We start from the raw sequence: 16,147 nt of genomic DNA, 5'->3' as shown, positions 1-16,147 counted from the left end.
GTCATTCTTCCGGCAGACAAGGGTTCCACGACCGTGGTACTTGATCGTCGGGAGTATGTGGCTGAGGGACTGCGTCAGCTTTCAGACAACACTACCTACAAAGTTTGTCAAGGTAATCCCATTCCTGATGTCCAGGCGGAGCTTCAAGGAATCCTCAGAACCTTAGGCCCCCTACAAAACCTTTCACCTGACTCCATCAACCTCCTGACCCCACACCCCTACCTTCTTCCTAAAATTCACAAACCCAATCATCCCGGCCGTCCCATTGTAGCTGGCTACCAAGCCCCCACAGAACGTATCTCTGCCTACGTAGATCAACACCTTCAACCCATTACGTGCAGTCTCCCATCCTTCATCAAAGACACCAACCACTTTCTCAAATGCCTAGAATCCCTACCCAGTCTGTTACCCCCGGAAACCATCCTTGTAACCATTGATGCCACTTCCTTATACACAAATATTCCACACGTCCACGGCCTCGTTGCGATGGAGCACTTCCTTTCACGCCGATCACCTGCCACCCTACCGAAAACATCTTTCCTCATTACCTTAGCCAGCTTCATCCTGACCCACAACTTCTTCACTTTCGAAGGCCAGACATAGCAACAATTAAAGGGAACAGCCATGGGTACCAGGATGGCCCCCTCGTACGCCAACCTATTCATGGGTCGCTTAGAGGAAGCCTTCTTGGTTACCCAGGCCTGCCAACCCAAAGTTTGGTACAGATTTATTGAGGACATCTTCATGATCTGGACTGACAGTGAAGAAGAACTCCAGAATTTCCTCTCCAACCTCAACTCCTTTGGTTCCATCAGATTCACCTGGTCCTACTCCAAATCCCATGCCACTTTCCTTGACGTTGACCTCCACCTGTCCAATGGCCAGCTTCACATGTCCGTCCACATCAAACCCACCAACAAGCAACAGTACCTCCATTATGACAGCTGCCACCCATTCCACATCAAACGGTCCCTTCCCTACAGCCTAGGACTTCGTGGAAAACGAATCTGCTCCAGTCCAGAATCCCTGAACCATTACACCAACAACCTGAAAACAGGTTTCGCATCCCGCAACTACCCTCCCGACCTGGTACAGAAGCAAATAACCAGAGGCACTTCCTCATCTCCTCAAACCCAGAACCTCCCACAGAAGAAACACAAAAGTGCCCCACTTGTGACAGGATACTTTCCAGTACTGGATCAGACACTGAATGTGGCTCTCCAGCAGGGATACGACTTCCTCAAATCCTGCCCTGAAATGAGATCCACCCTTCATGGAATCCTCCCCACTCCACCAAGAGTGTCTTTCCGCTGTCCACCTAACCTACGTAACGTCTTAGTTCATCCCTATGAAATCCCCAAACCACCTTCCCTACCCTCTGGCTCCTACCCTTGTAACTGCCCCCAGTGTAAAACCTGTCCCATGCACCCTCCCACCACCACCTACTCCAGTCCTGTAACCCGGAAGGTGTACACGATCAAAGGCAGAGCCACCTGTGAAAGCACCCATGTGATTTACCAACTGCCCTGCCTACACTGTGAAGCTCTCTATGTGGGAATGACCAGCAACAAACTGTCCATTCGCATGAATGGACACAGGCAGACAGTGTTTGTTGGTAATGAGGATCACCCTGTGGCTAAACATGCCTTGGTGCACGGCCAGCACATCTTGGCACAGTGTTACACCGTCCGGGTTATCTGGATACTTCCCACCAACACCAACCTATCCGAACTCCGGAGATGGTAACTTGCTCTTCAATATATCCTCTCTTCCCGTTACCCACCAGGCCTCAATCTCCGCTAATTTCAAGTTGCCGCCACTCATACCTCACCTGTCATTCAACATCATCTTTGCCTCTTCACTTCTGCCTCGACTGACATCTCTGCCCAAACTCTTTGTCTTTAAATGTCTGCTTGTGAGATGTCTGCTTGTGTCTGTATATATATATGTGTGTGTGTGTGTGTGTGTGTGTGTGTGTGTGTGTGTGTGTGTGTGTGTGTGTGTGTGCGCGCGCGCGCGCGCGCGCGCGCGCGCGCGCGCGCGCGCGCGAGTGTATACCCGTCCTTTTTTCCCCCTAAGGTAAGTCTTTCCGCTCCCGGGATGGAATGACTCCTTACCCTCTCCCTTAAAACCCACATCCTTTCGTCTTTCCCTCTCCTTCCCTCTTTCCTGATGAGGCAACAGTTTGTTGCGAAAGCTTGAATTGTGTGTGTGTGTGTGTGTGTGTGTGTGTGTGTGTGTGTGTGTGTGTCGATCTGCCAGCGCTTTCGTTCGGTAAGTCACATTATATATATATATTGGAGATGTTATGCTGTTTAGCAAGATGAATTTAAATGTGCTTGCACCCACTGCACAACCATTTTGCACAGAGTATTTCGCTATTTGCAGAGCTGTAGCACTGTCGAAAATAACATACAAGTGGTTGAAATCAACTCCTCAGGATTGGTAATATGCTTGCAGAGTCTCTATGTGTATGCATGTCAAGCTGTCAAGGGTGGATGGTTGTGGTTCGGAGGCATAACTTGCTAACTGGTCATCTAGAAATGACGCTGCTGGGGTACACGCTGTGTATGTAGAGGGGAAACTCTTATCGCCAAAGATTTTACCTTCAGTCCACACACTGTAAACTAATGAATAACTTATTACTGAGGTAATAAAAATAAATACCTGGACACTGTAGTTTGTAGATGGCCTGACTGGGTTCTTGGTACATATCAGAGTTAGAAGGCATAAAGAGAAATAATGAAGCATGTCTGGTAAGCAATCAGAGCATATACACATGGGAAAAGAATCTGAGCAGCAACAGAAATCAACTCTGCACTATCCCTATTAAAGGCCTCTGCATGATGGGAGTGGAAGTAAAATGAACATGTAGCACGGTTTGCAGACTTCTAGTTTCCAGCAAGTGGTTGCTGGTGATTTTAATATGCATTTATTGAAAAGCTCTGTTAGTGAACAACTATTGCAGTCAATAACACTATCATTCAATTTCGTTCCTACTGTGAACTTTGCAACTAGGATATGAAAATGCTCTGAGACTTATTGACAATATCTTTGTAGACAAATCTAGGGAAAAAAGTAGTCACAAAACCGATAATAAATGGGCTATCTGATCATGACATGTAGCATCTTGTGTTAAATGTTGAAACATGTTAGCATTAAAAAAATCTATTAACTCTGAGTACAGGAGGGTAATAAATAAGTCAAAAAGTGAGAAATTCAGGAAACTGCTCAAAGACATGAACTTGATAGATGTTTACGATACTTTTGACTCAATTGGAAAATACAAATCATTCATTAATAAAGTTACCTCCTCTTCTGAAAATTGTTTTCCCCTAAAGGTAACTCAAATGACACAGAAGTCAAAAAGTAAACTGTGGATTACACAAGGAATGAAGATATCATGTGGGACAAAAAGGAGACTCTAGCTACTATCTAGGAACAGCTCTGGAGAAAAAGATAATTACATCAGGCAACAAAATAAAAACTGTACGAGATATAGTGAAGTCAGACAGGTGGGGCCAAAAAGGAAGAGGAACAGATAGCTGTTTACGCTTACAGTGAGAATGTACTTAATTCATTAGAAAATAAATTATATGTTACTGGCATTTTCTGTGACCTGTCAAAAGCCTTTGACTGAGAACCACAGCATGATCTTAAGTAAATTACAATATTATGGTGTCACCAGCAATGCTGCGAAATGGTTCGAGTCTTTTCTATCCAAGAGGAAGCGAAGGGTGTCGTTGCAAAATACTTGTGCAGTAAGCAGGCAGTCTTCATCTGATTGGGAGTTAATTACATGTGGTTTTCCTCAAGGTTCGATCTTGGATCCATTGCTTTTTCTTGGGTACATTAATGATTTCTCGTCTGTTACATTGCCACATGCTAAGTTTGTTTTGTTTGCAGATGATACAAAACATTGTACAGTCAAGTAGAGATTTAGAAATAGCTGCTAATCAAATTTTCACTGACATTAATAAATGGTTTAAAACTAATTCACTGTCATTAAACTTTGAGAAGACCCACTATATGCAGTTCAGATCCTGTAAGAAGTTTCCTCCTAGTATGTGTGTAACATATGAACACATGCAGATCAAAGTGGTTGACAGTGTTAAATTTCTGGGATTACAACTCAACAATAAATTCAGATGGGAAGGGCATACCACAGAACTGCTTAAGCACCCAAACGAGTCTGTATTTGTAATGAGAATGGTGTCAGATGTAGGAGTTATAAATATAAAAAAATCTGCATACTTTGCTCACTTTCATTCTATTATGTCATATGGGATCATATTCTGGGCTAACTCATTAAACCGACCAAATGTTTTTAAGGTGCAAAAGCTTCTGGTTAAATTCAAGATCATCATGTAGAAATGTGTTCAAGGAACTTTGTATTCTAACCACTGCTTCCGAGTATATTTATTCCTTAATGAAATTTATTGCACGTAATATATATATATTTCCAATCAACAGCTGAATACATAGTATCAATACTACGAATAAGAACAATGTACATAAAGACCTAAAATCACTTATCTTGGTCCAAAAAGGGGTCCAATATTCAGGAACACAAACTTTCAATAAATTGCCAGCAACCATTAAAAAACTTGTTTTCAGATAAAGCACAGTTTAAAGAGTTCAAAAGACTTTTCGATAGGCAACAACTCCTAGTCCATAGATGAATATCAACAGCGACTGTTAAGCCAGGTTAAGTAAAAATGTGTTAGATTTCGGTTCTGACAGCACTTCATCACAATAGTCAAGATTAGGTATTGTTGGGTCTATGGAACGAAAACTGAATCTAATCTAATCTAATCCCAAGTTAAACAATACACGAGTCTGCAGACAGGATCTCTGATGGACTGTGCAGTACATGGAATTGCTTCCCCGACTTTGAGTTTCCAATTCATCCATCATCTGCACCACTCATTGAGTACCATATTGGTATGAAGCGACTGTTACTACACTTTTCACGATCACCCTATCCAAAAAGCATGCATGCATGCATGCATGCATGTGGATCATCGGGGAGAGAGGAAGTCGTAGGATTTTTAGTAGGTTGGTGTTAAGATGTGCAAATATTCTCATATGAAATCAAACAATAAGTAGGTATGTCAGCAATATGACCACATACGTATGGGAAACTGCCGAAAAATATGGTAAAATTAAAAGAAACATGGTCTAATCATGAAAAACTGATGTGAAGTACATAAAAATTGAGGGAAATATGATTCAATGTGTAAAATCACGAAAACATAGTAAAATTATGGAAACAGAGAATACATAAAAAAAGCCGTGAAATGAGTACTGAGCGAAATAAATAAAATTGCATGTTCTGGAGGAGGAGAGTAAACTGATGCTACATACGGCCACCTTAACAGTGGAAAGAGGAGACATTCTAGAGGTGTTGTCAAGGCAAAATGGCCATATTATCCCACACATGAGCAATACAACCTAACATCCGACCATGACTTCTGTGTGTGTGTGTGTGTGTGTGTGTGTGTGTGTGTGTGTGTGTGTGTGTGCAAGAAGGTAAGCACAGACAATGGTAAACTGTGATGAGACTACTACATCTCCTATGACTACTGATTGTGGTATTTATTTCCTTGTAAGATGTCAGTTTCTTTGTACGCATTTTCGGCTGCCAGCGATCATTTTATAGGTCTGTTGTGTACATATCACAATTTCCAAATCGTAACCAGGCTTGAACTTCGTAAACAGCAGGTGTCATACACCTCTAGAAACTATTTAGTTTTTGTTTTTCAAAGAATCAATGTTTTTCAAAGAATCAATGTTTTTCTTTGGTGTGCAAAGTAGCTGTTTTATCACCTTACAGTTTGTCACCACAGTAGAGTGGAGAGAAACTTGCAGCAAGGATGTATGCCATGCGCTGGAAATATACAGGGTAATTCAGGAAGAATACTACAGCACTGAAAATCCGTATTTAATCAAAGACACATGTTGGAACCTGAGGTATTAATCAGAGTGAACAGAACTTCACGAAGTTTTTTTTCAGTGGAAAACAAGTTCATAAATGTTCAGTACGGCCCCCATAGACACTTGAGCGACATCAACCCAATACTCCAACTCGTTCCACACTCTCTGTAGCATCTCTGACGTAACAGTTTGGATAACTTCAGTTAGTCCTTCTTTTAGTTCCTCAATGTTAGCTGGAAGAGTTGGTCAAAACACCATTTTTAAAATACCCCCATAGAAAAAAAATCACAGGGGATGAGGTCAAAACTTCTTGGAGGTCAGTGATGAAGTGCTCTGTCACGGGCTGCCTGCGGCAGATCCATTGCTGTGGGGTACCTTTCGCTCGAATATGCACAGTCAGATACATGCCAACAGAATGGTGCACAATCCTGCTGGAATATGAACTGATGTGCCGCTTCTTCGAGTTGAGGGAACAGCCAATTCTGCAACATTTCCAGATAGGTTTTCCTAGTTACAGTTGCACCTTATAAAAAAGTACGAAAAAATTTATTGACTGAAATGGCACAGAAAACATTCACCTTAGGTGAATGACGTTCGTGCTGAAATGTTTCCCGTGGATTCTCAGTGTCCCATATATGTACATTGTGCCAGCTGACTTTTCCTGTTGTGCATAACGTTACTTCATCGCTAACATTAGCTTCGAAATGAACCGGTCATCTGTCTCCATTTGTTCAACAACAAATCCACAGAACACTGTTCTTTTCACCTTAGCTTCTGAAAGAACTTTAACCTACTGTAAATGATAAGGTTTCATTCCAAACCTTTCCATTAGGACTCAAAGGTCAGATACAGAATTTGCAGCCCTCTGGTACCTCAGTGGGTAGATTTTCCTGGACTGCAAGCAAATGCTTCCTGAATGTGGCCAACATTTTCTTCCCTCATGCACAGCCATTAGGAACTTTTCCCTTTGCACATACACACTTTCTTTATAAACTGTTTATACCAACATATGATACACTACCTACCACAAGACTGAACAACATGCTTGATTGAAAATCCATGCTGACCAGCTATCACAGATTCACTTCTGCCGTACTTGATAACACAAAAAGATTTTTGTTGAGCAGTCACCATCTTTGCACTGACAACAGAAATGAAGGTTACATGCCCAATAGAGTTCCTAGCGAACAAATGATCAACTAAATGAAACTTCAGGGCTTCCTTCAATTGACAACAAAAAGAGCATATATCACCTTTTCTTCTTTGCAGAGTTCTCGATTTTCAAAATTGTGGTATTCTTTTTGAATCACCCTGTATTCCTTAAATTGGAATTTCAACAGCACTGCATTCCAAACAACTAATAGATTAGAAACCACACAGCTCAAGCATTATAGGGTGTTTTTAAGTGCAGAACCATGTAGCCGTTCAAATGTTTGTGTTCCACAATCATTTCTCTTCTTAGAATGGACAACAAACACTAAAACAATATTTCCAAACTCTTTGCACAAGTGACTTATGTAAAGTGTTTCAGACTCTTGTTCTAAGTCATTGACAGATGTTTGAGAGGTACTGCAAACCCTGTGACCGTACATTTGCTTGACAATTGTCCTGTTTATAGAGTTACTGCAGCATGGTGCGTAATTTCACACGTCTAACACCACTGCTATGCATTTGTTTGTCTCCTTACAAGATGAATTTTCCATTGCAGGCAATCATTTTATATGACTGATGCGAACATAACAATTTCTGAGTCGTAACCGGATGTGAGCATTGGGCACTATACACCTCTGGAAAGTATATTGTTCATGTACCACAAAGAATCTGTGCTTATGACTAATATTTTGGAAACCACATGGCTTAAAATATTATAGCATGTTTAACTGCAGAATATGAGTGCATGTCTATGTTCTGCAATCATTTCTTTCTTGCCAATACCTTCTTCGTATGACACCAAACACTAGAACAATACTTCAGAATCGATAGCAATGTTGATTTACATAAAAACCTTCGAAGTCCATCCGCCTGGAGCTCCATCATGCATGAACCACACGTTTCATCTTAATCAGTTATATCACAACACTCCCATATCTACTACACATCAATAAGGAGTGGTAATCTACTTGACTTGCACACATCTGGTGAGATCTTTTGCACCTGGATGGATATCATAGCTCAGATTACTGGCCAGTTTTCTGCTTGGAATGCTGAAGTAATTGTGTTCTGCGTTAGTAGCAAGTTTGTTGGTGTCGTTGAATGAACATCTTAGGAAGCCAAGTTAGTGAATCACTGCCTCCAGATTGATGCCACTGTGCCTAGTGATTATAGTCTCTAGCTCAGATTCTCACGTAAACTTAACTGAGTCAGAAAATTAGTTACACTTGTGTGATGCCATATTACATACAGAATTTTAGAGAAATTTAACTGTCACTGGTGGCTATACTCTGACAGTCTGTAAAACTAATTTTCTGACTACAGTATACCTGGTTCAGATATCTGCTTGGATACTGCACTTAAGCACATTCATTTATTTCTAATTTAACCAAATGCTCTTACATGTTAATGATTTCTTGTGAGTCTTCTTAATCTTATTTTCTCGTAACATATATCAAAGCTAAAAAATCTTAACTCTGAAGTCATGTTTCCTTAGTTGCACCGAGTCCAAGAAACTGACTCCGATACAGAAATTTATGTCAATATTAAATCAGGGAATTATTCTGGGACCACCACAAAAACAAAGAAAAAGAAAACTCATTTTACAAAACAGTCTTTTTTAATGCAAAAATGCAACAATACTTTCCACATAATATACAAATTAATTGACCTTTTAACTTTATAATGTACACATTTATTGTATATGTATATAACAATGGAATATTTTGTTCAGCAAATAAGTTATTTAAATTATTTTTACACTCAACAGTCATGTTTTACAGCCGTCAGGATACAATTAAATATAAAACACTTTCAGAAGGCAAGAGATTCCACAACTGCTTAACTTCTGTTTTTTTAAAACTTTGAATGCATTTAATTTACAGTTAAATTTTACAATATTTTACAATCTGAACCTCACAATATTATTCTAATCTAATTCCCTAATCAAAATAGGGTATTGATTCAGAATTTATGGTGAACTTCAATGACGGACTTAATGTTACTGAGCAAAGTCACAAAAATCCATAAAATAATACTTTTACTAAATAATGAAACCTGCAAATGGAACTCATTTATAATGCATGGCCAATGATTTAAGAATATCTGACTGCATAAAATACACAGTTCGCAACATTTTTGCACCATGCCCTTTCACAGCCATTACACCTGCCATTCATCCATTACATTCAGCTCTCTTAAATGAAAGTGCCTAAAAATGCAGAAACCATTTCTAAGTTCCACAGAGTAATTGCAGAACTGGAAGCAAGACAGTACATAGATTACAAATGGAGAAGGGAGGGAGAGCAAATCTGCCAGCAAAACTGATATCAATTAAAATAAATGCCATATACAAAGATTGTACATAATTTTGCTGTCTCTTAAAAAAGTGGCAATACATTTATGCCCAATATGTATAGAAAGCACACCATATGAAAAATGCAGACCCATCAAATGTTTTAAAAATTTTCTGGCAAGAATGATTACCCCTCTGGCTTTAGTTTAAAAAATGGCTATTAACAATGCCCATAAAAGTCTGCTTATCACTGAAGTAAAATAAAAAATGATCAAAAACAATGAGATCGTTGCGCCAAACCACTTTTGATGTCCTTGAAACAAGGTTGTAATTTTAGAACATACAGTCCAACCTTAAGGCTACAGTTCCTTTTGTGCAATGAAGGATCGAACATCACGATCACTATCCCTTCGTAACGAAAGTAGAGCAGTTGTCACCACCTGTTCACTTCTCTTCATTAAAAAATTTGCTGTAAAAGGAAAATCAAGAAATAAACTAGTGAAAGCAATGACCATAGTAACTGACATGATACAAGTAACTAAAAGTGTCTTCACAAATAGGATGAAGAAGCAGTTATGCATTAAGTACTCTACACATCATGAGGTTTGAAAAGTGCATTAACAGATCATGATTCATATTACTATCATTTGTATGGAAGTTACATTAATCCTTTTGCTGCTACAAATATGCTCTCTACATTCCATTCTGAGAACAGCTTTTGTTATGTCTATACTGCTCACTAAAAGCTGGTGCCCACGCTGACAGACATGTTCCAGGCGATATGAAATATTTATCACTCGATATTTCAAAACCTATTTCAATGAAAAAAATTTGATTTTTGCATATCTTACAGTCTGCTATCTTCACTCAAATAACTGAATTTTGAGCTACACGAAATTTTAAAGATTTTGCAGAGGTAAAAATGCATTACGTAAACTTTATGTATCGATTTTAGCTCATACATTAGAGTGAATGAAATGCAGACGATGTATCGAAATTTCATATAAAACTGAGAGCAGAAATGATCTCATTTCTTTCTTGAGTTATTGGGTTTTATATTTGATGCACAGTCACACGCAACATGACAAGCTGCGCCCGTTCATGCCACAGTGCATCACGAATCACGTGGTCAAAACAATAGTCATTCAAGATACTAAAACGAGGTTTTTTTTTGCAAATGATAACACACAATAAGGCAGATATGTTGTACGTAAATTTTTTTATTCACCGAGATGTGGAAGTTAATTTATTCACAGCAGTGATATGTCAGTGGCTCAGGACACGTACTGATGTCCACAGCAATGCAGGGAAACCCAAGCAACGCATGTATACACGTCCCCAGCACCTGGGTAATGGTGCAGCAAATCACGTATCCATGTCCATAGCAGCAAAAGAGTTAAACTAAACTACATCTTACCTCATAAGAGAAGACTACTTGTACACTTACGTTTTTCAGCTATCCTGGAAATAGTTCGAGCCACAACAAGTCGCACATTTGGCACTCTGTCAGCAGAAAGAGCTACAAGTGGCAGTAACCAGTCTTGGCAGAACATAGCACCATCGATACTATCATCGTCAATAAGTTGATAACACAGCATAGCAAAAGTCTGTCGGTGGGACCACAATGCACTCCTTGCAAGCTGCTGCTCAAGCTCCAGAATGAGGGGTCTAAGAAGATTTGAGTCTGTGGAGATGTGATGGACAATGGCAGATACCTGTAAACCCAAACTGTGTGTGAGGTATTTTCTAACCAAAAATAAATTACAGGTGACTCATGCTTAGAACATTTAGGTACACAAGCCATGAAAATAACAGTGTAACTTGCCACTTTCTGTATCTTGTCTTATTGGAAGCAGTAACAACTTTACACTCCTTGTACATAATGTTAATGAGGAAGAACAACAAATCTTATTCTGGAAATCTTGTTTTCATTTGTGTTCGATTCTAGTGTTGTTTCCTGATATTTTTGAGGTAGGCCTACAATGTACTAGTCATTTCAGACCTGTGACAATGCTGCTGGCATGGAAAGATTTTCCCAACACATTCCAAAGATACACATTCCTCTGGGATTCACCACCTCCATACCTGCATCTACCATTCATTCCTTCAACTATTACTTTGTACATAATATTTTCAGTTTTACTAACGATTTTATTACTTTATGGATTTAATTTGGAAACAACCAATTTCTTTTGGTTTGTTATCATTAAAATAAATAAATAAATAAATAAATATAATCTTGCTTCATGACCATATCAATTAGATCCAGATAGGAAAGGCAGCATTGCTCGTACATTAATGGCAGTATCTGGAATCTGCAATAAACAGATTAAAAATTTACAACAAATGTGGCCCTTATTCCTATCTTGAATCTTTTTCTCTTACCCAAACTGGTTTTTAATGTCCCTTACACACTTTCCTCTCACAATAACCATTACTCCTAGATACATGGAAGGTCAACAGCATTTTATACCAAAATTCCAGCATTCAAATCATGATTTTCATCAACACCAACTATCATATAATCAATCTTCTATCATGAAACTGAAAAACTGGGGTTTCAAAACAAACACAGCTTGTTTAGCTTTTAGCCAGAACCACCACCACGACTGCCTTCAGCAATTATCTCCTGACCATCTGAGAATCCACCTCCTGATGTCACTCCTGTGTTACATGAATTGTGTCAGAACACCACCAAACTATGGCAGCTAAAGTGACTGCAGAGCTCAATAGCCCTCTTTGAGATTCCCATATCCACCAACACTGTACGCCAAGAACTCCATAAAGCAAATATTCATGGACATGCTGCTATTCCGAAACCATTAGTGACAACAACCAATGCAAAAAAGTGTAAAACATGGTGTCAGGAGCATAGATCCTGGATGGCTGATCAGTGGAAACACGTCATGTGTTCCGACAAATCAAGGTTTTCATTATTCCAAGATTGGGCTGTGTTTATATCTGGAGAACGCCAAAACAAGCCTACAATCCTGATTGCTCGATTCCAATTGTTGAGCACGGAGGTGGAGGTGTGGGCAGCCATATCATGTTGTTCTGCTGGTTCCATCAAAGTCGTATAACAACTAACAATTAGGAGAACATTTTACATCAACAGGTGCATCCCATGATTCAAATGTTCTTCCCAACAATGGTGCTCTATTTCAGGGCAACAGTGCACCCATTCATTCACACAACCAGAACAGTACAATCGTGGTATGATAAGCATACAACTGAACAGCAGCGTCTTCCCTGGCCAGCACAGTCCCCGGACTTTAACATTATTAAATACTTGTGGGCGGTATTGGAGTGCAGACTCCGCAGCAAATTTCTCCCTCCTTGTCACAATGGGAGTTAGAAGAGGTTCCGATTGAAGAGTGGCGTAACATTCCACTGGAGACTATACAATCATCATATGCCATAATAATCATATGCCAGTGTTCCAAGTAGAATTGCAGCTGTATTATGAGCAAATTGGGGTCCAACACCTTAATAATAAACCATTCCCAAGATAAGTACAGGTGTTCACATTATTTTGCCTATCACCTGTAGGTGAATATGACCAAATACAGCTCTTCAGCTTCAATATACTTCTCACTCTGCTTTTATCTGTCCTTCACAGCACGCAATATGTCGTGATAGCACAACAGAACACTGAGAATGTTAATTTCAATATTTATTCCATATAATTTTCACAATTGTGAGAATGAAGTTTATGGTGACAGATCTGCAGCATAGTCCGAAGACAACCTAAGGCTGAAAGTAACAATTTGGTTGAGCATTGGAAAAGCCAACATCTTGACTATACAAGAAGTTGTTACACTACAGACTAGCGATTCTTCCATCTATCACATGTGACAGTAGTGATGTTTGTGTGTCATGTAGCCTGCAACTGGCTGATAACAGCAAACACAGCAGGCACCATGTCGATTTGCATACTACTATTTCTCATCGTGCCTATCCAATCTTGATATTTGTGACAGTCTTAACTATAACACTTTCGCTTGTTTGACAAAGTTCCTCGCTTATGTGTGAAGTCCGTGTCCTCAAGTTTCTGAGCTGTTCTTTGTCATCCTCTATAGTGTTCATTCCTTGAAGAATGTTCTGCACAGCCTGGTGCACAAGTTTGAAGAATTTTGTTTTGCATGTTGGTTTTCCGGTTGTTATGGTTCTATTTATCAATTGTCACTTTTTATTTCTAGTACACTGTTGCTATTTTAGTTTACACATTGTCAACTGGAGATCGTGAATGCAGCTATGGACACTAGAAAATGGGAGTGCCAAACAGAAAATCTGAACAACATTTCCGACATTCCTCCATTAGAGTTCAATAGAGGTGCCAGCAGCAGGAGCAGCCAGAAACATTTGCACTGTGTATGGGGATAATGCCATTGGACAGATAGTCATTCCAAGTCAGTTCAACCAATTTGAGAAAATGTTCCAGCTGATAGTCTCAGATTTGGCTGAAATTTAGCACACCAATGCTACCAAGTGTGGAACACTCATGTACAAAATTGTAAGTTCCCCTGCCAATTACTTCCAGAATTATGGCTTGTGAAAGAAGGTGGCGTGACCCGGAAATTGCAACCCGCATCTGGCAATCTATCTTCAGACCAACTTTAGGTCTTAATAACTTTGGAACTATTCCACACAGTCCAGTGAAATTTTTACAACCCAGTAACATCCACTTAGAGAACACACACTATGAATCAAACACCAACAACATATTTCAGAGGGAAAATAAAAATTCCAAAATGTGATTAAAAAATGTAATACGTTAAAAGGTAAATATTGTAGGTGCCCTCTGTGCCAAATATAATTCACTCAAATAGGGTATAATTTTTTTTGTGATAAGCTTAATGTGGCCTAAACACACACAACACTCATCATGCCCATATCAATCACAAAAACTGAGTTACATGCACACGAAAATACTAAAATTTGAAAAATTACCTGAAAAACATGGATTTTGTAAGTGTGGTAGCACAAAAGGGACAAGTGATGTCAAAGCCAAATTTCAAACACTGCATAAGTAGACCATAATATAATATGTGGCAAAATTTCAAATTGTTATTGCAAGGCATTTGTGTAGAATAAAAGTTGACAGATGTATTTGGTTACGTTTCTTTCAACACGATTTAGCAAGTAATAGTGATGCAGACAGCTTGTTTCAGACAAAGCTGCAGCAATTGTTGGGAACCATTAGGCAACAAGGTTAAACAATGGTAGTTTTCAGGGGCAGAATGAGTCATTGCTAGGCAGGAACAACAAAGGAAACAAGCAACAATTACAAGTTACTCATGTTTTAAAGATTCTAGTTCAGACTCTTCAGTACTGTTGTGGAAAGTGTCAGTGTGGAGGCAGAAGAGTGTACTAGTGATGCTTTTGTTCAAACAATTTGCAGTATTGGTAGAGCACAAGCATCTGAATGTCATAAAACATATGGAACAAAATGTGACATTCAATTTGTACTGTATGATCTGGCTGAATCTGACCAAGATTTGTTGCTATGGAGATCCGGGGTACACCCTGTGGGCACAAGAAGTACAGTTCCAGGAAACTTTAGTGTTTGTTATCATCATATGAAAGAGTTTCTGGATAAGTATTCTTTCCTACAAAGAAGTTGTTTCGATCCATTTCGGATTCATAAGAAGACAGTGAAGTGAAGCCTCAGAGAAATTGATAGAAAATCAGTATTGAAAATGAATCAGTGCATGGGACTTAGCATGAAACCAGGACAAAAGTTATGTTCCACGTGTGTTACACTGCTAAAAATGAAGAATATTCTGATAATTTACATGACAGTGATGAAGAGTATCAGCCACCTACAACCACAGCACATGAGCAATTAAATACTTCAGTGATTGCTCTTGGTTTGTCTCCCATGAAGACACACTAAGTTGGGAAAAGAGACAGGCCCAGCTATGGTACAAAAAAGCTACAAGAAGCTCAAATGGAATTAAAACACAAAATAGCCCACACACTAATGGTGGAAGAGGAAGAACTATCTGCTCCAAAGGAACAGAAATCATGCCAGAAATGCTCTTTGACAAAATTGTGAATGATTTGAAAGAAAAATGTGTCATATCCACACGCCAGAAAAAAGTAGCTGTTCTTACCCTTGCACCTTCCAGCTGGTCTATTGACTACACTGCACAGGAATTCAATGTTTCTACATATACGGTAAGCTAAGCTAAGCTAAGAAAATAAAAACAACCCAAGGAGTGCTTCCACAAATTCAGCAGGCTCAGGATAAGCAATTGAGTTCAGAAATAAAGGTGCTAGTGTCGGAGTTTTATGAAAATAATGACTGCAGCCGAATAACGCCTGAAAAAAGAGAGAGAGAGAGAGAGAGAGAGAGAGAGAGAGAGAGAGACTATGTAACAGTGAAAATGGGAAATGTACATGTACAGATGAAAAAAAAAAAAAAAAAAAAAAAAAAAAAAAAAAAAAAAAAAAAAAAAGGACCGTTGCTATGCAACATATCAGAACTATATGTAGAATTCAAGGAAAATTATCCCAATACCAAAGTAGGTTTATCATCTTTTTTCCATCTTCAGACAAAATGGGTTGTGCCTTAAGTGCAAAGGGCACACACAATGTTTGTGTATGTGAGACCCATCAAAATGCTAAGCTGATGTTTGCTGCTATAAAGGATTCTGGTCTGGATTAGAAAGGTGCAATGAAGCTGCTAGTATGTGACATCAGTTCCTACCAGTGCATGATACACAGGTGTGGAAATTGTCCCGGTAAGGCAAATCTTGCAGA

At 39.2% G+C, this 16,147-nt stretch overlaps 1 protein-coding gene across 4 annotated transcripts in view; it reads right to left on the bottom strand.

Annotated features, from left to right (window-relative positions):
* Positions 1-8,738: 8,738 nt before the first annotated feature.
* Positions 8,739-16,147, bottom strand: part of LOC126260873 (serine/threonine-protein phosphatase 4 regulatory subunit 1-like) — a 337,252-nt gene continuing 329,843 nt past the window's right edge. For all 4 annotated transcript variants that reach the window (XM_049958309.1, XM_049958308.1, XM_049958310.1 and 1 more), the window contains 2 exons: positions 10,830-11,097; positions 8,739-9,851 (listed from right to left, as the gene is read on the bottom strand). In XM_049958309.1, coding sequence (XP_049814266.1) covers positions 9,742-9,851; positions 10,830-11,097 — 378 coding nt within the window. In that variant the 3' untranslated portion in view covers positions 8,739-9,741. The remainder of the gene's footprint in view (positions 9,852-10,829; positions 11,098-16,147) is intronic.

Source organism: Schistocerca nitens, chromosome 5 (assembly GCF_023898315.1).
Source record: "Schistocerca nitens isolate TAMUIC-IGC-003100 chromosome 5, iqSchNite1.1, whole genome shotgun sequence".
Classification (NCBI taxonomy): Eukaryota; Metazoa; Arthropoda; class Insecta; order Orthoptera; family Acrididae; genus Schistocerca; species Schistocerca nitens.
The sequence above is the reverse complement of the archived record's forward strand: the minus strand, read 5'-3'. Positions and strand labels throughout refer to the sequence as shown.